Below are 23830 nucleotides of genomic sequence, written 5' to 3' on the forward strand. Positions count from 1 at the left end.
GTTCCTGCGCATCCACTAGAGGGAGTATGGCTAAGATATGGCGATCTAGTGAAAGAAAATGTACATTAGTGTAGTGCCTTATCACATCTCTCAGGATACTAGAAGTATTTCACAGAAGGAAAAAAAATTGTCACATAGCAACTATTGAAATGCTTGCCGTAACAGTGACTATTTTTGCATCTAACGAACTATCATCAAGAACAGTTAGCTGGTGGCATCATTCTGGATCAGTGGTGCTGGAAGAGCACAGCAGTTCAGGCAGCATCCAAAGTGCAGCGAAATCGACGTTTCGGGCAAAAGCCCTTCCGAAACGTCGATTTCGCTGCACTTTGGATGCTGCCTGAACTGCTGTGCCCTTCCAGCACCACTGATCCAGAATCTGGTTTCCAGCATCTGCAGTCATTGTTTTTACCCAGCTGGTGACATCAGTTGAAAAGGAAACATTTGCCAAGATATTGGGAGTACTCCTTGCTCTGAGCTGTAATCACATATAACAACAGCACTCATTTTAATGCTTCATTTAAAAAAAAGTTGTTTTCAGCACTTCTTCAGTGCAGCATCAGAACCCGTGACATATTAACTGAATTGAAATATTGTTACTCTCCCACGTACCAACATGAACCAGATTCCTCTTCACATTGATTTTGTGGATTTGCTGTCATGCATTTTCTCCAAACGAAAGAACAACGCACATACATATGCAGCAGATATAAAATCTACTCCTTCCTATCGGAAAGATGTTGTGAAACTTGAAATGGTTCAGAAAAGATTTACAAGGATGTTGCCAGGGTTGGAGGACCTGAGCTACAGGGAGAGGCTGAACAGGCTGGGGCTGTTTTCCCTGGAGCGTTGGAGACTGCGGGGTGACCTTATAGAGGTTTACAAAATTATGAGGAGCATGGATAGGATAAATAGACAAAAGTCTTTTCCCTGGGGTGGGGGAGTCCAGAACTAGAGGGCATAGGTTTAGGGTGAGATGGGAAAGATATAAAAGAGACCTAAGGGGCAACCTTTTCACGCAGAGGGTGGTACATGTATGGAATGAGCTACCAGAGAATGTGGTGGAGGCTTGCATAATTGCAACATTTAAGAGGCATTTGGATGGGTATATGAATAGGAAGGGTTTGGAGGGATATGGGCTGGCAGGTGGGAGTAGATTGGGTTGGGATATCTGGTCGGCATGGACGGGTTGGACCGAATGGTCTGTTTCCATGCTGTACATCTCTATGGCTCTAGGACTCTATCCCTGAAACACAGAAATGTCCAGAGCTTAAGGAACACCTTGCTGAATAACAATATTTTTAAATCATCCTGTCCAGAAATGGTCCACTGGAGCAGATGTGACTTGAACCCAGGCTTCCATGTTGAAAAGTTGGGACATTACCATTGCACCAAACAAGCACTTCTTGCTGAATAAATGCAGCTTTAGGTAATCCCTTGCAGCTGTCTGAAATGACCTGCAGGCAATAAAATTCAGTGATGTACTCTTTAAGAAGTACAGATAATGGGATACCTCTCTGAACTCAAAGGTTGAAGCATTGCACAAAAGTGTGCCTTGGTTTTACTTCTTAAAAGTTGGTCAGAGCTGCATTGAATCAGCACAATTCCTGCACAGATGCTGTTGAATCTGCTAAGATTTTCCAGCATTTTCTGTTCTTATTTCAGTTGGTCAGCATCCACTGTATTTTGCTTTTGCATCAATATTTAATCCATTTATTAAAACATGTAAGTGATAAGTGTTTACTGTTTCATTCCTTTTTTTAAAAAAAAAGTCTTTCTGCCAATCCACTATCAAGAACAGATTGAACATGGAAATATCAATGGCATTCTTTCTCAGTGGTCAGTCATTTGTATGCATAATCATGCAATCAATCAGTGACAACTGAAACAAGAAATAGTGCTGAAAGGATGAGGCCTTGCCTACAACATTGACAGAGAAATAGATAGCAGTGATAAAAGCTAATTTTCTCCATTGCAAATGTACCTTATGTTAGGCACACATTGATTACCATTGATAGTAATTGTGGTCACCAGGGATCCTGGTTACCTTTCCTCCAGTGGAACCTTTCTGGCAGAGAGAAGAGAATATGATGAATCATAACAACTATGCATGGATGGGTGGCAGGAGAATTTTAAAAATATCACTTTGGATGAGCCCCCTGACACGATCTCCCCCCTGGCAGATATTCCCTGAGTGGATGAGCAATGAAATCCCTACTTAGTGACATTTAACTGGCTGCTTGGTGGGAGATTGCATGCCAATCTTAGGCAAAAAGGAGTACTTCTCAAGAGGCGAGCTCCTAGCAGCTAGAGAAGATTTGTTATCCCACTCCCTCTCTCAACCATACACACTGAGGATCTTCTGCCTCAAAGTTCCCCTCCACAGTGATGGCCTGACAACTACAGCCATGTTTAATTTCAAGATGTCCCAACATCTTCAGAGAGTGACTCCACCTTCAGAGCTCCCTCGTATTCTGCTGGTCACCACAGCAGCACCCATCCCTCCATGTGGGGCTGTTAGCAGGACTGTTTCCATTGATCCAACCAGCTCCCTGTCCCAGAGTCTTGACACCCTCAATCTGATTGCTTTCCCACAGTATTTGACCATTAGGCAGTAGTCTGCTTTCCTCCACATCCTTTGTCTGGCTCAACAACAATGGGAGTTGATTATCTTTCTGTAAGCAACACAGACTGTATTCCCACATAGGTCTTGACAGTTCCAAGGCAGCAACATATCTCGTGGTTTAAAAAGTGTTTGATCTTTGTTTTGTTATTACATCATATTTATGCCACCCAAACCTCAGTGGAGCTACCACCTTGTTAGCACACTGTAACGCTCTGCATTCAAGTTCCTTCAGTAAAAGCCACAAAATTCAAGGATAGGTAGCAATGCAATGTAAACACTTTGTATATTAAACATATTTTATACAAGCAGGAGATAAGGGTCAAATAATTTAAATTTAAAGATAATGTTCTGTGAAAAAATGTACTGTTACTTAAAAAAAATGTGAGATACATTCTTCAAAGCTGAATCTTTTTTCCAGAGAACATACTGTAAAAGGAGTAACTATTTTAGTGGGGATAGATATGCAAGTTGCAGGTTATCTTTCAGTGTGCTCCGAAAGTGCCCTACTATCTGCTTGGCTGATCTCAAACAACTCTCGTGAACCTCCTTATCAGAACCAAACTACATTTAGCTACCATGGTCAATGATGAATGCTTGCTTCCTGATCGCTGCAAATTTTGTTTTTGTCACAGTTCTCCAACTCCGACTCCAACAACGCCGAACCCGTGAGCAGCTAGCAGACCAAGGCATCATGCCCCGTAAGTACACAGAACACATTAGTTTATCCACATATACGAGTTTGTAATTACTTTAAATCGATTTTGTTTAAATTAAAATCAAGCAAGAAGCCACTACTATCAGTTATGATGTAAACAGGAAAGGGTAACCTCTTTGAAGTGATTGAAATATAGATGTAATTTGTGAACCAAAACAAAACTTTAGCTGTTTTAAATCCCTTCAGCTGTATTTTGCACCAATATGCATTAAATCAAATTAATTGCTTGGGGTAGGGTGGAGGGTGGTAAAAGCTAAAGGAAAATTAAATGAAGAGAGACACCTATTTGGTACCCTGGTATTTTCTGTTTCACAGCAGCTCTACTTTATCTAACATTATCTTGCCAGGTGATTACAGTGCTTCAATGCTGAAGCTTGTGGTGTTCTTTTATGTGCATTCTGGAATAACAGAATCATTGAGTTGTTACAGCATAGAAGAAGCCCACAACTTCTGAGCATGTACTGGCCCACTGAGCATTCTGAGTTATTGCCTGTTTTTTTTTCCCTTTTCCCATACCTTTGTCCATTGTTATTATTTAAGTAATCCACTGAAATGCCCACTTAAATGCCACAACATGATTTGCTTTCACGCACTTCCATTCCTGACTCTAACTATGGATTCTTTTATGAGCGGAAATAGTTTCTCCCCATCTACTGTGTAGAAAACCTCCTTCAAACCTCTCACCCACTCAGACTCTGCTATCGTATCCACCTCCAGACTATGGTCAGATTTCTTTCCTTGATGTTAACTATCTCAATTTTCCATTCCCACCATATTTCCCTAACTGAATGCTCCCACCATTCAGGGCCTGAGAAAACTTAGCCCTCAGTCTCTATTTGTGAAGCCTGACTTTCCCAAGAGGACCAATTCCACCATAGAACATCCCAGATGGCTTCCTTCTTCAAAGAATGCAATTTCCCCTTCCACGTGGTCAACGATGCCCACCAGCACGTCTCCTCCACTTCCTGCACCTCCACCCTTGAACCCCATCCCTCCAATTGCAACAAGGACAAAACCCCCTTGATCCTCACCTTTCACCCCACCAACCTTTGACTTATTAAGGTCAATAAAATCATGAGGGGCGTGGATAGGATAAGTAGACAAAGTCTCTTCCCTGGGGCTGGGGAGTCCAGAACTAGAGGGCATAGGTTTAGGGTGAGAGGGGAAAGAATTAAAAGAGACCGAAGAGACAACGTTTTCACGCAGAGAGTGGTGCGTATATGGAATGAGCTGCCAGAGGAAGTGGTGGAGGCTAGTACAATTGCAACATTTAAAAGGCATTTGGATGGGTATATGAATAGGAAAGGTTTGGAGGGATATGGGCCGTGTGCTGGCAAATAGGCCTAGATTGGATTGGGATATCTGGTCAGCATGGATGAGTTGAACCGAAGGGTCTGTTGCCATGCTGTACATCTCTATGACTCTATGACTCCCCCCAACCCCCATCCTCAATTTCTCCAAGCCTGAGTTTCTAACAATTTAGGGTTATCTTAGGCAGCTAGCGATGACTAAAGATGATCTTACTGAGACATATAAAATACCGAGGGAGCGTAGTATGGTAGCTGGTGAGAGAATGTTTCCCTGGAGATGATGACAAATGTTTCTCTCTGAGGGTCATGAGTCTTTGGACCTCTCTCCCACAGAGAGGGTAGGAAATGGAGTAATTTGAGGTAGATGGATTCTTGACTACCAAGGGAGTCAAAGAGTATTGCAGTTGAGCCAGGAATGTGGAATTGAGGGCTTCGATAAAATCAACCATGATGTTATTGAATTACAGAGTAGTTTTGACGGGCCTAGTCGCTTACTCCTTCTGATTAATATGTTCATATCCAAAAATACGGTAATATCTTGAGATTCTGAACAATTGAAGGATTAATTATGTAAACATCCATAACTGGGGCATATTTATGGAAAAGTAACTCCAGCATTTCAGACCCATTAGGCTAAATCTTACCTTTTTTCAGTAAAAGTGCAAGTCGCATCGGGTTTCTTGGAGAGATTCTTGTCACAAAGCATGTTTTCTCACCAAATCTTATCACACACATCCGATAAGTTGCCATTTCCATTCCAACAGCATGTATTACGTCTGATTTCTGCTCCACCTTATCGCACAGTGTTCCCGGAAGAATTCGCCACCTACAGAGTCTCCCAGAATTGACCATCATCCCTAGCACAGGCGCCATCTTTAAAAGTCTGTTGTGCACCTGGACAAGCTGTGTCAGTACAGGGCTGCACTGCGCTGTTCCTGAAATGTGTCCCGGCCATGGTAAATGAGGGAGTGGGGCATGTCAGTACCCCACTTTGTAAATGGGGTTGGAGTTCAGCTCCTGCTGGACAGTGTGGTGCAGAGGTGGGACTTCCTCCCCCAGCACCAGCAGTAGAAGCCATGACTCCAGATCATGCCAGCTTGGAATCAGGTTGCCACTCGAGTTAAAGCGTCCTCAGTCGAATGGAGGAAGACAAACTGGGAGGTGGGCTGCTTGACACTCAGCTCCTAATACAGAGAGAATCCTGATTGAAACCACCCCATTGAGGCCCTGGATTGGTATCGCAGGCTGCCTTTGTGTAACTTATCAGGATTTCTGAAAGAAACTAATGCCCCTTGGACTTGATTGAGGCTTTCTAATAACTGTAATAAGCTTTCTGACTGCTCTGAACAGCATGGCGAGATCGCAATAATGTGAGCCTTGTACCTTGTATCTGAAGGGGCAAAGCATAAAACGGCAAGGCCTTGCAAAGCAGGGATGCTGTGAGCATCCAGGTGTCCTCAGAGTGGGCGAATGCTACGACAGTGTGTGAAGGACCCAGAGATGCAGCCTCCTTCAGACAATGAGCTAGTTGCATTGCCCTTTAGCACACAGTGGCCTTGCTGCAGCATTTCAATGCTAATTGTCATTGCATCCAAAGTAAAACATTGAAACACAAGTGTCCTGTACTGGATCCGAGTTCTGTCATGTCACGTGTACGATGCCAGTATTCATAGATGTGCGGGACAACCCTGCCAAGCACCTGCTGGAATTTCCATAATGGTTTTTCCTATGTCTAGTTATATGAATGTATTGTATATGTCCACTGTCAGAAGTAGGGCCATCAATATTGACGTTGACAAGTATTAATCACCAACCAATTGCAACTTAGCACTGCTCAGTGAGAATTTCTCCACCCTGCTTGTGGAAAGAGTAAAGGATGGCGCAAGATGATCTTAGTGTTGAGAAGGTCCTCACTAGACTTCTGCCACAACGTCCAATCTTAGCCTACAATGCTCAGACCCCTAAAAGACTCTATGTGTTGTGTTACTTGTTTGTATTAGCATTGTACTTACATTACTGGATTAATATTGCAGAAACATGAACTAGTAACTTGAGAAGTTCACTTCTTTTAAAATAAATCTGAAACTAAAAACAAAAGTGACCACAATGTAAATGTTGTCATAAAAACCCAACTATAATGTGAAGGAAATCTTGTTGTTTTTACGTAGTCTGGTTCATGTGTGATTCTAGTCCCATACCAACCTGGTTGACTGTTAATGGCCCTCTGAAGTTGCCAGAAATTCACTCTGTTGTATCACCACTTTCTCAGCGAAACCAGAGCTGGACAATAAATCTCATCAATGCTCACATCTTAAAATAAGTTCAGCTTTATTGATATATTTTAATTGTCAATACATTTACATAGTGATCATTTTAAAGTGGATTCTGCTCATTCAGTTTGTTTTAGAAAAATGCAAATAACTTTGAATATTTATGCTGAGTTTTCTCTTTAAAATATCTTGTTAGCAGATCTTTCTTGGCAATGTTCACAGAGTCAGAGGTTTTTCTTTGGAATGACAAAAACTTTTAACCTTATAACAATATACCGTATCAATCTATGACATTCATGGTGTTGTTTGATCTTGTCTGCATGCTTAGGGTAACTTGGTTTAATTGCTGTGATGAGCATATTTTGAAATCTCTTTGAGGGTAATTTCCTTCCTTTATTGAAGAAATATACTTCAAATAAAGCATAGAAATTTGCATGTATGATGGAAATTCAAACTCTTAAATATAATGAGGGATCTGATGTAGAATCGTTCAGCATGAATCAAAGTATGTTATTGTCAGAAGAGAGTGATTATGACAATAAGAAAGTAGTAGGGGACACATTGTGTATATATGAAATAGTTCAAATACAGTATCTGAAGCACCTGCTTCCAGAATGATGCAAATATTTTTGTGTTCAATTATTTATTTTTCTTGAGTCAATATTTTCTTATTTGCTGCATCTGAATTAAGAAATTGCTGTGTGAACGTGGATTGGTTCTGAACTAGCATGGTAAAAATAATATAGTTCCCATGCTTTACTTTTGTAGACAGCACCTGTCACTTTAACTGGGGCAGCATCCCTTTCTGAAATAAAAAGCTAAACACTGAAAAGCTCCTCATATTCACCCTCCAGTTACTTTTCAAGTCATTTGGAGAAACAAGCCCACAGATTGTACTAAAACCCAAGGTTTCCTTTTGCTCTGGATCTGACTGATGCATGCTAAACATACTCCAAATTGTGCACACTCGGTTTGTGGCATACTCAAAATGATTGAGAGGGGTTTAGTTTTTAATTAATTTAACTGTAGCTCTGACAACACCAACTAGCCACGAAACGACACGACCAGCTATCGCTAGTAGCCACACACTCAGACAACAAGCAACATGAATTTGACTGGGAAAACACTACTATCATAGGGCAAGCCAGACAGAGAACAGCCAGGGAATTCCTAGAGGCATGGCATTCATCCACAAATTCCATCAACAGACACATCGACCTGGACCCAATATACCAATCACTACAGCGGACAGCTGAAACTGACACCCGGAAGCGGCAAGGACAGACCACTATAAATGCCGGAAGAAACATCAAAGAAGCGCTTCGCAGGAGGCTCCACAGCACTGATGATGTCTCCTAGCCAGGGGACGAAACGTTTGCAACAAAAACTTCCAGCTCGGCGAACAGAACCACTCCCTCTTACTTACTAACACATGATACCACAGATGTACTGTTTTGAAAACTAAATGAAATAATTGACAACCATTTAAAGAGGCACTGTAACAACAAATGTTTAATGGAAGCTTTCAAAATGATAGCAAAATGTCATTCCCATGACTGATAAGTCTTTCTTTTTATGGACTCAAGACACTTAATCAAACACTTCCCATCACCTGTGTATCAGTTAACATTGACTAGTTGGTTGCTTTTACTATCCATTCCTACTCATTCTGAGAAGATGCCTTGAAGCTAAGTTTTTGAACTGCTGCGATCTTAATGCTTGTGACAATGTTGTTAGGTAGGAGATTCCACAACATTTCCTCAGCAATAATGAAAATAAGGTGATTTATTTCCAGATGGTATATCCCTTAAAGTAGGACCTTAGGGTGACGAATTTCAGTGGTTCTCTTCCTGATTTTCTTTTAGAACGCCAAATATTACTTTTCGTCTTTGTAAAGGAAAAAGCAAGAAATATAATGGCTAACTTCATGTTGATGGGAAGGGTTAATAGTTGCTGGCTACAAAAGGAAAGCATGGGAACCATATTATTTTCACAATGAAAATTCAGAATCAATCCATGTTTACACAGCGATTTATTAATTCAGATACAGCAGATAAGAAAACATTACTTCAAGGCAAATACATAATTAATCACAAAAATATTTGTCGCATGCTAGGTAATGGAGCTTTAAGAATTGCATTTAAATGAGGTCATATGCACAAGATGTGTCCCCGACTACTTCCTCATAGTAACATTCACTTCCTTCCCATATCTACATATTTATGGGCACTGAACTCAGTCCATGTCAGACGCAAAGCATTGAGAATTATCAGTATCATTATCATTCCAATGTGTAGTGCTTCTGAAAAGAAATGTATCGAGGTAGCTATTCTGAATGTACTCCAATTTTCACATGATATTATAATTGTAACACAGAAGTGAATCTCTTAATATTAATGAGCTATCACTAGCACTATACCTAAGGCCAAGATGCCAGTAACTTCTACTTACCCTTAGCAATGACATATAGAAATAAAGCAAGGCATTATTCTGGCATAGAAGCTGAATAATATCAAAAATTGATCTCATTTAGCAACAGCTTTCAGTTATATAGAACCCTTAAGGGAGTATTACATCTTTAAAGCACTATACAAGATCATTATTGTAGTGAATCTGACACTGAGCCACATGAAATGATAATATGGCAGGTGAGCAAAAGCTTGACCAATGAGGTACATCTCAAAGAACGTCATAACGAAGGTGAGGGGTTGAAGAGGTTTAGACAAGTATTCCAATGCTTGTAGGACCAAGACACCTGACAACTCATATTGAACGCTAGAAATCTCAACAATCCAGAATTGTAGGAATAAAGTCCGGTTGAAGATTTGTAGCTCGGGTGTCCGTTGTGGTTCTGTTCGCTGAGCTGGAAGTTTTTGCTGCAAACGTTTCGTTACCTGGCTAGGGAACATCATCAGTGCTATTGGAGCCTCCTGAGAAGTGCTGCTGTGATGTTTCTTCCGGTATTTATAGTGGTTTGTTCTTGCCGCTTCCGGGTGTCAGTTTCAGCTGTAGTAGTTTGTATGTGGGGTCCAGGTTGATGTGTCTGTTGATGGATGTTCTTGCCGCTTCCGAGTGTCAGTTTCAGCTGTAGTGGTTTGTATATGGGGTCCAGGTCCATGTGTCTGTTAATGGAGTTTGTGGATGAATGCCATGCCTCTAGGAATTCCCTGGCTGTTCTCTGTCTGGCTTGTCCTATGATGGTAGTATTTTCCCAGTCAAATTCATGTTCCTGGTTGTCTGAGTGTATGGCTACCAGCTATCCCTAGTAGCCATACACTCAGACAACCAGGAACATGAATTTGACTGGGAAAACACTACCATCATAGGACAAGCCAGACAGAGAACAGCCAGGGAATTCCTAGAGGCATGGCATTCATCCACAAACTCCATTAACAGACACATCGACCTGGACCCCACATACAAACTACAACAGCTGAAACTGACACCCGGAAGCAGCAAGAACAAACCACTATAAATACCGGAAGAAACATCACAGCAGCGCTTCACAGGAGGCTCCAATAGCACTGATGATGTTCCCTAGCCAGGGAACGAAACGTTTGCAGCAAAAACTTCCAGCTCGGCGAACAGAACCACAACAATTGTAGGAATATTGAGATCTTGGCAGGCCAGAGGCATTAACCGATATTGCAGTGAGAACAGGGAGATTTGAACACTTTTATATTGTAGATCAGAGGTCAATGTTGGTCATCAAGCATAGAAGGGATGGCCAGGCTTTGGGAGATGAAATGACATGACTGTGAAATAAGTCACTTTCCTTCCTGGCTTCAATCATCCATCAATTCCTGATGAAGGGCTCTGGCCCGAAACGTCGAATTTCCTGTTCCTTGGATGCTGCCTGACCTGCTGTGCTTTAACCAGCAACACATTTTCAGCTCTGATCTCCAGCATTTGCAGACCTCACTTTTTATTCAATCATCCATTTCCAATCATTGTTTTTGAATCATCAAACAGACTTACCTAAGGACCCTGGTTGGCTCAGCAGTAAATTCCATGTTCACTGCACCACCAATGCCAACACTACCCCCCTCCCCCACCCAAGACTATTGAGCTGCCAGTAGGACTGATAGTCCCTACCTGCAGATAGAGCTGGAGGACCAATTGGTTCTAACCAGAGCCACATGTTCATTTCGAGTGTGTGTGTGTGTGTGTAATTTGAACAAACTGATTAAGAGATTTTAATCCTAATTCAATGGATTTTGAGTTAATATTAGCCAATAGTACATAATGATTCTTCTCTAAAAACAGCAGAACAAGCTGGATTTGGAGCAGAAAAATGCTTCCATAATCCACAGTAACTTTTGCCCAGGCCAGATTTAGTAGCCTGGATATTTATAAGTTGACATTGACACAGGGCGAAGAGGTCAATAGGAAAGATTATATGCTGAGAATCAATAAATTTCATCAACTCCACATGTTAGATGTAAAGGAATGAATATGGAGCATAATAAATAAAAGATTTAGTGCAGAGTTTATATTGCTAAGCTGCATGGTCCCCTCATCAAACAGAAATTAAATAACGTAAATGCACATCTTCAAGATGCAACACACATAGGACCCTTCAACAGTATGTTCTGTAATACCGAGGAGGACAGGGAAAGCAGGTGCATGGGAAAATCATCAGATCCAAGTTCTACACCAAGTCTCACTCCATCCTGACTTGGAACTACAAAACCTTCCTTTGTTGTTGTTGGGACAAACCCTGGAAGTCCCTTTCTAACAGCATTGTGTGTGCCCTTACATCCTACATCAATTCAAGAAGGCAGCTCACCACCAGCTTCTCTGAGGCACTCCGAAGTGGCCAACAAATGCTGCCGTAAGCCTGCGATGCTCACCTTCCATGAGCACATAAATGAAACCTTTTTAAAAACTGAATTCAAGTGGCAGCTCCAGCAGACTCTGTAAGAGCTTCTGGATTAGGGGCATGTCCCTGAGGTAACTGAAAGCAGTAAAGTAGATTTTGCAGTGGGCTTGAAATACATATGACTCCTCGAATTTGAGATTCAAAATGGCTTACGGTTTCACGGATTTAAAGTCATGTACAATGTTATGGCTTCATTGGGTGTCACCACAGGACAGATTGATAAATAATTGGAACTGGGTGCTTGATAATATGACAGATGGCAATATCTGCATTAAATAGAAATACTGAGTTACAGTCTTAGATGTAGACTGTATATATTTAATTTTTAAAAAGCTTTTTATGGCTTCTCATCTTTTGCAATTAGAATTATTCTTTGCTATGTGTGACCAAGAAAGTGTTTACTCAGTCTGTAGGCATCAGAATCCCTCCTGTGTGGAGGCAGGTTATTCGGCCCATTGAGTCCATACTGCCCCTGCAAAAAGCATCCTACCACCTCCCCGCTCCCACCCCATTCCTGTTACCCTGCATTTCTCAGTGATAATCTACTTAGCTTGCATATCCCTGGTCACTATGGGCAGGTTCCCATGGCCAGTCCTGCACCTAACCTGCACACCTTTGGACTGTGAGAGGAAACCCGCACAGACACCAGGAGGACATGCAAACTTCTGTGACACTCCCCCAAGGCTGGAATCGAACCCAGACCTCTGGTGCTGTGAGGCAGCAGTGCTAACCGCTGAGCCACCATGCTGCCTTAGACATAGTTCAACAGGAATTGTGCTCCGTGTACAATGGAGTAGTATCTTTTATATCCAGGAACATACTTTATAAAATTTAAAGAACTAATAACTGCTTATGTAATGCAGAAATTCTCTCCACGCAGATCCACATTAACAATGTCAAGGCCATTATCTGAACTTTGCTGAACATGACAGGGCATGAAAGGATCATGACAGAATCCTTAAAGATTGTAAAGAAAAATATTTAGGAAAAAATTACCTCCAGGAACTGAACATGATTTTTTGCAGCACAACCTAATTACCCAGCAAGGTACAATCGCAAAATAATCATTTCAAAGTTAAATGTCAGTAACAGAAGTTAAATGTCACATCCAGTTTGTGAATAACGCCTGCGGATCCAACAAAGAATCACTTTGACTGTGTCTATTTAAAAATTATAGTGTAAACGGAGATGAGCATTTGTGGTGTCAGCCATTAATTTAAAGCATCTAACTGGCATCTTGTAGAGTACTTGTTGCATTGCACATCTATAAAGGTCATAGAGCATCTGACTTCTTTTCAAATTCCAGTCACAGTGTATGAAATTAAAATGGTTTCATGTCCAGCTTCCTTCCCACCTATCCTCTCCACCCTCCGTTCCGACCTATCGCCATCACCCCCCCCCCCCCAACCACCTTCATCAACTTATTGCCTTCTTATCTACTTTCCACCCACCCCCTCCCATTTGTCTGTCAGCCCCTTTGGGCTTCCTCCACATCCTGATGAAGGGCTTATGCTTGAAACATCGACTCTTCTGCTCCTCGGATGCTTGTCTGACCTGCTGTGCTTTTCTAGCACCACATGTTTTGACTCTGATCTCCAGCATTTGCAGTCCTCACTTTCTCCGAGTAGATTTCTAAGGGACTGGCATGTGTCTTTCATTCAAGTAGCTGAAGCCCATCTCTAGAATGGCAAGACTGAAAGGAAACCTATGGTACACAGAAGTGTGCACGCTAAAATTAAAATTTCTCAAATATATTTAATCAAATAGTGATAAATACCTTACATAAAAACAAAATAATGAAAAAGTGTATCAGTTAAAAGAAAAAGTGTGTTAAGCAAAGTAGACCTTTTAGTTTTTAAAAATCACCATTAAATTATGCATATATTTGCATAGCGGCACGGTGGCACAGTGGTTAGCACTGCTGCCTCACAGCGCCAGAGACCTGGGTTCAATTCCTGCCTCAGGCGACTGACTGTGTGGAGTTTGCACATTCTCCCTGTGTCTGCGTGGGTTTCCTCCGGGTGCTCCGGTTTCCTCCCACAGTCCAAAGATGTGCAGGTCAGGTGAATTGGCCATGCTAAATTGCCCGTAGTGTTAGGTGAGGGGTAAATGTAGGGGTATGGGTGGGTTGCTCTTCGGCGGGTCGGTGTGGACTTGTTGGGCCGAAGGGCCTGTTTCCACACTGTAAGTAATCTAAACATCAGCGGTTTATAGTTTTTGTGACTTTTCATCTTTTACAATACTTCTACAGGAATTGCGCTTCCTATACAATGGATTAGTACCTAATATGTCCAAGAATATGTTTTACAAAATTTTAAAGAAGTAATAACTGATTATTTAATGCAAGAAATTCCCTCAATACAGATTAGCATTCACTACTGGAACACTGGTGTCACTAGACATATCAAATTGTACATGCAATGTAACAGTAATTCACTCGAAATTGTACTGTACACCCATTAGCAAATGCTGAATCAACCTTTTATGAATACTAAGTCGCTATAGTATTTTCTGAAAGGAAAAGTTCAGACTATATTACATATGGAATTGATTGATATATTTTCCCCTAATTATCTCGTTTTCTTGATTCCTTTCATATGACACTGAGGTTGGAATACGATTCCAGAGGTTCCGTTAGCCCTCCACAACCCCATCCATTAATACTTCTTCATGTGTGAACTAGAAAAGAAGGTTTGATGGAGGAGAGCATCACAAGAGGATTAGTCCTTTTCTGACCAGAATCTGCAATGGTATGACGAGGTGTGAAAGTGTGAGCTGACTCCCCTCTGGTCGACCTCCCCAGTTGGTCATAACAAAGGTTTAACTTCTATTTTGCGTGAGACTAAACCTAATTGAAAATATCGTCAAATGTGTTTTGTAGTGACCAACAAAAGTCAAAGAAAGAGCAAATTTATTACCTCTTAATCCCAAGAAAAATAATTTTTTAAAATGTGGCCCCAAGCATTGAGCTCGATGTGGTCACTTGAGTTTACACATATCCAGGTACAATGATAAAAGGAAACACAGTCCAATACAAAGGAAGATAAAAAATATTTAGTTTGAAATTGTTTGGTTGTCTTTGAAGTAGAAAGCTTTTTAGCCTGAAGCCAATTTATGTTTAGCTGGTTCCTTGGAAGTAATTAGTTATAGGAATAGAACATAGAACAGTACAGCTTAGTACAGGCCCTTTCACCCTCAATGTTATGCCAGCCTTTTATCCTACTCTAAGATCAGACTAACCTATCAAGACAGATTTCAGTGTGGGATTTGAATAATCTAGTAATAATATCAGCTGGGATCCTAAGAATATTATCCAAAAGTTTTCATTTAATCCACCAACATCGAGATCGTCAGGAAAAGCAAGGCTCCTGACACTGATCCTGGGGAAGTCCATTACAAACCTTCCTCCAACCTTTAAAATATCTATTAGCCATTATTCTGCTTTCTGTCATTCAGCCAATTTTTTTTTATCTGTGTTGCTGCTATCCATTTAATTCTGCGACCTCTGACTTTACCCTGCTGGGCTGCACCCTGATGATCAGCCCCTCACCCAATACACAAGGGCTAACTCCACACCAGGCTTACTTGAATAGATTGGTGCCTCCAATGTGCAGGAGGCAGAGACCAATGTACGGCAGCTGCCATGGAATCTCCCCTTTGGTAATCTACGATTGTTACAGTTATTGAAAAAATCTTGGTTCATTTTCCAATGAGGCAATTTACAATCTCGAGGTCTCAATATTGAAATTAATGACTTTGGAAACTGACTGCATTATGTCTGTTCTCCATTTCTGTTGCAACGTCTCTGTCCTCCTCCCTATGTCCTATATGTGTCTTCTTTATTTTGTACTTTTTTTATTCATTCATGGGATTTTGGCTGCATTGTCAAGGTCAGCATTTATTCCTGAAGAAGGGCTCATGCCCGAAACGTCGATTCTCCTGCTCCTTGGATGCTGCCTGACCTGCTGCGCTTTTCAAGCAACACATTTTCAGCTCAGCATTTATTGCCCCTCCTTAATTGAGCATTAACTGCATTGCTGTCAGCCTGGGGTCACATGTCAACCAGGCTGGGTAAGGACAGAAGATTTCCTTCCCTACAGGACATTAGTGAACGAGATGGGTTTTTACATAAATCAATAGCAGTTACATGGGTTCAGGTTTTATTCAGGATTTTTCCTTACTGAATTCAGATTTCCCCACGGTGAGATTTGAACCCAAATCCCCAGAACATTAACCTGGAGGTTTTTTTTCTGATCAGAGGGAGTGAGTCACTATTCTAGATTTTACTCCATGTTTCTGAAAGTCACTGTAGCAAAAACCACAGATTTGTAGTAAATCATGCATCTCACAAGAATTTTAATGGTCCATTGTCTGAGTTCTCCTGTGTGAGCCTTTAATATAAATGCAGGTTTATTCAGACATCCCAATTGTGTAACAAGTTTCATATTTAAGTGTTTGTTCCAGCAATACCTATTTTTACAATTTTTGATTTGTCTATTTTCTCACTTCCACCTTAGAAGATGGCTTTGCATTTTTGAGCAGACTGCCCTGTCTCCAACTAAGTGATTATTCGTTTCTTTGCATAGTCCTGAGAGTCTGGCTACTTTCAGGTGAGGTGACTTTTGCAACCATTTTTTAGGTGGGCCAGCTCATTTCCTAATTGTTTTTTCTCTCAACTCAAATGTTCAAGGCTTTCAAGTTAACCATTTACAGAGTTAAATCAACCATTTATAGATTAATAATCCGCATTTTCTGTCATCATGACAACAAAGTATGTTGTCACCAAGTTGCACCAATATTATACAGTGACATCTGTATCTAGCTTTTTATAGAGTCAAAGAATCATAGAGATGTACAGCATGGAAACAGACCCTTCTGACCAGCCCGTCCATGCCGACTAGATATCCCAACCCAATCTAGTCCCACCTGCCAACACTCAGCCCATGACCCTCCAAACCTTCCTATTCATATCCCCATCCAAATGCCTCTTAAATGTTGCAATAGTACCAGCCTCCACCACTTGCTCTGGCAGCTCATTCCATACATGTACCACCCTCTGTGAATAGGTTGCCCCCTAGGTCTCTTTTATATCTTTCCCCTCTCACCCTAAACCTACGCACTCTAGTTCTGGACTCCCCCACCCCAGGGAAAAGACTTTGTCTATTTACCCTATCCATGCCCCTCATAATTTTGCAAACCTCTATAAGGTCACCTCTAAGCCTCCGACGCTCCAGGGAAAACAGCCCTAGCCTAGTCAATCTCTCCCTACAGCTCAAATCCTCCAACCCTGGCAACATCCTTGTAAATCTTTTCTGAACCCTTTCAAGTTTCACAACATCTTTTCTTTCATGGGATGTTGGCATCACGGATAAGGCCAGCATTTGCTGCCCATCTTTAATTGCCTTTGAAAAGGTGAACGGAAGAATACGCCAGACTAAGAGGTTATAGGTTGTCATTGAATTTGATTCTGCCATATTCATGATCCACTGCACCAGTTCTGAGCTATTTTATCTGCTTTGAATCTGTGCCACTTAGCACAGAGATAGTGCCACACAACACACTAGATGATACATTCAATAAAAGTACATTTGAGTGAATGAGCATCGTTTTCAAATCTAACAATTAGAGTTTGTTAAATCAATCAACTTTATTCAAATTTCCTGGGTTTTGCACCAGTGACCCCAGAGTATTAGCCTAAGGTTCTGGATTGCTTATCCGGTAATCCTACCTCTGCACCATCTCCACTATCTGTATCGCAGCAATGTGTGTAACCTCCTTTGATAGGACCTTCTCAATCTATACTTCTACACCCAAGAAGAACAAGGAAAGCCAATATAATAAAACAAAGAACTGGGGATGCTGGTAGTCTGAAACAAAAACAGAAATTGCTGGAGAAGCTCAGAAGGTTTGGTGGCACCTATGTCGAGAAAACAGAATTAACATTTCAAGTGCAATGACTTTTCTTCAGAAAAGCCAATGCATGAGAATATTATTATATGCAAGCTTCCCTCTGAGTCACACACGATCTGACTTGAACCAATATTACTGGTCCTTCACTCTCACTGGACCAATACCCTAAAACTCCTGCCCTGTGGGTATAGCACACTTCAGGAACTGCTGTAATTCCCGACAGGGTCTCCCATCCTTATGTTCTGAAGACCAACTAAGGTTGGCCAATAAATCAATGTCTTGCCACTGATCCCACATCCCATAGACAAACAATACAGTGGTTTGAAATGAGAAAGTAAACTAATATATCTTAAATGCTGGGTAGCACACAACTCTGCATTCCAACTGAGATCACAAACTTGGCTCACAAAGACCACTAAAGTCAGTATCTCTCATCCGTACACCTCACTCAGGGTCAAATCTTGCTTCTACAAGTAAAACCATTGGAGAAATAAACAACTCAAAATAATTTTCAACAGTTATATTTTAAAATTATTTTAAATAGCTTCATAATGTTCCTCACTTTAAAATAATTGTGATGTTGATTTTGAGAAGATTTGTAGCTCAGATTGATGATAAGTAATAAGAGTTAACTTATATACTTTTAATTGTGATATTACAGTCTCTGCTGCAATCAACTCAAATGGTATGAGATGCAGCTTCGAAATGTATCTTTTGTAGCCTCCCATCACTCAGACGCATCCCTAAATGAGTTCATTTTAAGCCTTGTGAAACCTTTGGAGCTATAGTGGACTGGTGTCCTATTTAAGGTGCCTGCCTGTAATTTTAAACTGCAAATGTGGAACTCAACCTCGAAACATGTTCAAACGTTCACATGTTTAAAAAGTGCTGTACAGAATGATGAAGTCAGCTCTGAAACTGCCACACAAAGAATTTCCCGTCGTAGCATGTTGGAACTGAAAGTGCGTAACAGACGCCCAGAGGACATGCAGAAAGGTTGAGACCACCCTCCTCCTCTCTATAGCTTCAAGAGGAATATGTGCAAATAGGACTCAGTAAGGGAACATGTGTGGATTTGAAGATGTGGAAATAGAAAGCAAAGTAACTGACAATAAATTAGAGAAAGGAAAACAAGCCATCATTGAGATTGTCAAGTTTACAAGACAAATTCAAATAATGCTTCTGTATCAGTTACCAACAATGAACTTTTAGTCCTGCAATCTGTTTACTAAATTACTGTGACCCCACACATGTGCAGGGAAGCAGAAACATTCATTCATAAATGTTTACCTACTTTCTTATATTGCTTCCTGAAATACTACAGTGTAATGCTAAAGAGCTGTTCAGACCAAGTGTAGAAGGTTAATGAGGCAACATGGCTATATGATTTTTCAAACTGAAGGGCAGTTGAAATATCCAAAATACATGAAGTTAATTGGTTTTCATTAAAACTCTCTGTAAAGTTTCATTGTCTGTTTTATGAATGGACAGGGCTTTGACAGGAACATATCTGTAGCGGGAGATATTGTATTGCCTGTACATTGCTGTGATGTAATTGAAGCAGCTTGTTCTGCAGTGTCAACATTTTGAGTTTGAAATCAATGTGGAAGAAAATTAGTCTCATAGGAGTAAATATTTATTACAGGAGATTTTTTCAAACAAAAACCTTCCTCTTTAAGGACTAAAGCGATGACAATGATGAATTTTAATTTAGAAACTATCAATCTGTCTTTCGGTGTTCTGTATAGCACTTTGCAAGGTTTAAACAAGTTGTCTCAGCCAGACATGATCTTCAGAGACTGGATGAGCACAGCACTAATAACACTCAGAAAGCTCAGCACAATGGTACAGCAGCACAGCTGACTGGCGCCTCAACCACCACCTTTAAATATTTGCTCTCTCTATCAGCATGCATTGGCACTATTGTGTACCATCTACAAGATTCAGCAACTCACCATGACTCCTTTGACAGTATCTTCCAAACCCACAACCTCTACCATATAGAAGGACAACAGCAGCAGAAGTATAAACATTCCCTTGCAAGCCACTCAACATCCTGACAGAGAACCATGCCTTTCTCCCTGGTCACATCCTGGGTGAATCAATATCATGTGAACAACAAGGATGCAGGAAAGTAGCTCATCCCAACTTTCCTAAATCAATTAGGGATGGGCAATAAACACTGACTTAGCAAGTAATCCTGTGAAATGATTAAAAAGAATTGCAACAAATTAAGAGTTTTTGACATGAGCTATTTTCCTTTCAAATCAGAGAAGTGTGTCTGATGACTTTACAGGATTATAGTTACATTTTTGTCATGTGTTTGACTGAAACAGAGGGCACTTGGAGTTGGGATTGAGCCAGGCAAAGGCCAAAGTTTCTTCACTGATGGCTAAGTGGAAGAAATTAATTCTGCAAAAGATTTGGAAGAAATGAAGTCAAAGTGAACATGGGGGAAAACACCCAGGAAATTTAATCAAAATAAATTAGAAGGGAGAAGAAAGAATAGGAACACACCAACAAAATAAATTCTTTATAATAAATTTCAATTATAAATCAATCATTTTTCTTTTGAGTAAAGGAGAGAAACTTAAGTCAGCTCAGAGGAACTTGACTCATTTTCCTCTACCAATATGTTTTTTCACCAAACTTTGACATTTGTTTTTATACTTTTTGTTTTTCCTCTGTTTTATATTATTTCTCAGATATTGGGTGGCCATATTCTCTTCAATAGGGCTTGGCTTGTCATTCTGTTCCCCCATGAGGAGAGCAGGGGCAGAAGTCTGCTAGTAGGCAGATGGTCTTCAGGCACCATTGAAACAATGTCGCTGCCCAGTTGTCCCATGATTATAAGATGCAATTCCACTGACTCCACAAAGCCTCCCCTTCAGACAGCTTAGTGAAGACTGTATTGGCATTACGAGCTCGGGCAATTGTTGCAATGTTTTGTTTTATTTGGTGGGATATAGGCTGCTGCTGACTAGACCAGCACCCAGAGGAAACCCACGCAGACACCGGGCAAACTTGCAAACTCCTGTCACAGTCCCCCAAGGCTGGAATCGAACCCAGACCTCTGGCGGTGTTAGAGCAGTGCTAACTACTGAGCCACCATGCTGCCTTAGACATAGTTCAACAGGAATTGTGCTTCATGTACAATGGACTAGTATCTCATATATCCAAGAACATAGGTTGTAAAATTTAAAGAATTAATAACTGATTATGTAATGAAGAAATTCTCTCCACGCAGATCCACATTAACAATGTCAAGGCCATTATCTGACCTTTGCTGAACATGACAGGGCATGAAAGCATCATGGTAAAATCCTTACCAGGCTCTGGTATTCTAAAGATTGTAAAGAAAAATGTTTAGGAAAAAATGACCTCCAGGAACTGAACATGATTTTGTGCAACTCAATCTAATTATCTAGCAAGGTCCACTTGCTGTGGGCCTGGAGTCACATATGGAGCAGACCAGATGAGTTTTTATAATAATTGGTAATGGAAACATGATCACAATGAGACCAGCATTTTATATTGAATTCAAGACTCATCATCTGTTAGGGTGGTATTTAAACCCCTGTCCTGAGAACATTAACCGAGGATACTGGATTAGTCTTCCAATGACATTACCCCTGTGCCACCACCTCCCTTAAACACAGGAACATTATTATCTTTTTGCATCAATTTGCAAGTTGTATTTGTAAAAGCTTTCTCTCAATAACTCTGTAGACTATTAGGGGTTAACAAATGAAATTGAAACTTAGCTCAGGAAGCTGACTCATCCTTAGTCTAACCACATTTCTTTCTTCCTTTTCCACCTAGGTTTGAAAATTGCTTTTGTAGCTTTTGGTTTTATCATGGTGTGCACCATTTCTCATTCAATTGAGGTTTTATCAATCTCCTAAACTAGTCCCTGAGTACGTCCAGCAACAACCAAGAACGTGCGTCAGCTCAGCTTTCTCTCTTGTGAAGAGAAATCTCTGCTCATTATCTGCTTAGAAAAAAGTTTGAGACTAGAGTCTCACAATGAAGCAACAGATTATCAAGACACTGCCCACTTTTGCATTACTGTTTTTCCATGAAGTAGAAGCAAAGCAACATAGTAAATAGGTACAGGATTGGGCTATTCAGCCCCTCAAACCTATTCCACGATTCAATATGATCATAGCTGCTTATCCACCTCAGTCCCCTGATACTGCTTTCTCCTCATGTCTTTTAATCCTTTTAGTCTGAAGAGGTAAGTCTAACTTCTTGAAAACATTCAATGTTTTGGCCTCAACCGCTTCCTGTGGTGGAGTGTTCCACAGGTTCACCACTCTCTGGGTGAAAACTATATTCCTCATCTCAGTCCTACACAGCTGACCCCATAACCATAGGCTGTGGCTCCTGTTGCTGGACTTCCTAGTCATTGGAACATGCTTCCTGTATAATCCTGTCAGAATTTTAAAGGTGTCTGTGAGAACCCCCTTCCCCAAGCTTCTAAACTCCCATCTGTCTTAATCCGTTAGTCCTGCCATGGAATTGAGATAAGACACCTTGAAAAGATTGGGACTTTTATAAGTGCTATTTCTAATGGACAGACAGCTGGTGCAGAAATTTCATTGAACAAAATCCACCAGGATTTATTGGGATACATTTATTTCTGTTTCCTATTAGCTGCTGCTTGTGTTCCATAACACTGAGTGAGAACTTAATGATTTTAGTTACATACTCCTGTGTGGACCACTTTTATCCAGCTGCTATCTCCAGAAAGGAATCAAACCCTGAAGGGTTTTTAGTGAAAGTTCTCAAGTAGCATGCCGTGCTGTCCTGCAGTAAATGATACTGAAATAGCAAAAAAGATAATTCAAGTGGACTGGACAAAGGCCTGGCATAAAACCATTCAGGGTGACTTGACTTCAAATATCAGATGTTACAGAAGCAGGAGTTGTATGCTTATATTAGAAAGTAATTGGGCACTTTAAAAAAGAACCAGGCTTAAGTGTTGACAGAAAGCAAGGGATTGCAATGATTCTCAATGTGGAGGTCAGATAAGAAGATGGAGGCATATTTGATGGGCCTAACCCGATGTTGTAGTGTTCCACTGTTCCATTAAAATTTTAAATTATACCTACCAGTGTGCACTTTCCTTGCATATGTACCTAAAAATGAATAACATTAACATTAAGAATAGGATCAATACCAAGGGACATATACTTAATGTAGGGTTTAGGAGGTTTAGAGGGGATTTAAGGAAGGATAGTTTCACCAAGAGGATTGTGGCTATTTTGAACTCACTGCTCTGAAGGGTGGTAGAGGTGTGAACCATCACAGCACTTAAAAGGGCTGTGATGTGAGAACTGCACATACAGCAGACTGTTTCATTAACATCGACAAGAGGTAGCAGCTGTGCTAAGAAGTGACTGGCCATCTTATACTGAAATCAGAGCTTATAGGATAATAACATGTAATTCCAGTGGCTGTCAAATCTTTTCACATCTCAATGAGTATTGTTCTCTGCAGAGCCATCACCAGATAGTGAATTAGACTATTCATAGAACATACAACATAGAACAATACAGTACAGTACAGCCCTTTCAGTCCTAGATGTTGCGCCAACCTGTGAAACCAATCTGAAGCTCATCTAACCTCCATGAGCATCCAATTGTTTATCCAATGACCATTTAAATGCCCTTGAAGTTAGCATGTCCACTACAGTTGCAGTTACATTCCACACCCTTATTATTGTCTGAGTAAAGAAACTACCTCTGACATCTGTCCTATATCTATTACCCCTCAATTTAAAGCTATGTCCCTTTGTGCTAGCCATCACCATCCAAGGAAAAAGGCTCTCACTGTCCACCCGATCTAACCATCTGATTATCTTGCATGTCTCTATTAAGTCACCTCCCATCCTTCTTCTTCTCTAACATAAACAGCCACACGTCCTTCAGCCTTTTCTAATAAGACCTTCCCTCCATACCAGGCAACATCCTGGTAAATCTCCGCTGCACCCTTTCCAATGCTGCCACATCCTTTGTATAAAGTGGCAACCAGAACTATATGTAATATTCCAAGTGCAGCTGCACCAGAGTTTTGTACAGCTGCAACAGGACCTCATGTCTCCGAAACTCAATA

General features: G+C 40.8%; 1 protein-coding gene across 13 annotated transcripts in view; it reads left to right on the top strand.

Annotated features, from left to right (window-relative positions):
• myocd (myocardin) overlaps nucleotides 1-23830 on the top strand; it is a 633805-nt gene that overhangs the window by 517326 nt on the left and 92649 nt on the right. For all 13 annotated transcript variants that reach the window (XM_060844259.1, XM_060844268.1, XM_060844267.1 and 10 more), the window contains one exon: nucleotides 3259-3324. In XM_060844259.1, coding sequence (XP_060700242.1) covers nucleotides 3259-3324 — 66 coding nt within the window. The remainder of the gene's footprint in view (nucleotides 1-3258; nucleotides 3325-23830) is intronic.

Source organism: Hemiscyllium ocellatum, chromosome 25 (genome assembly GCF_020745735.1).
Source record: "Hemiscyllium ocellatum isolate sHemOce1 chromosome 25, sHemOce1.pat.X.cur, whole genome shotgun sequence".
In the NCBI taxonomy this organism is placed as follows: domain Eukaryota; kingdom Metazoa; phylum Chordata; class Chondrichthyes; order Orectolobiformes; family Hemiscylliidae; genus Hemiscyllium; species Hemiscyllium ocellatum.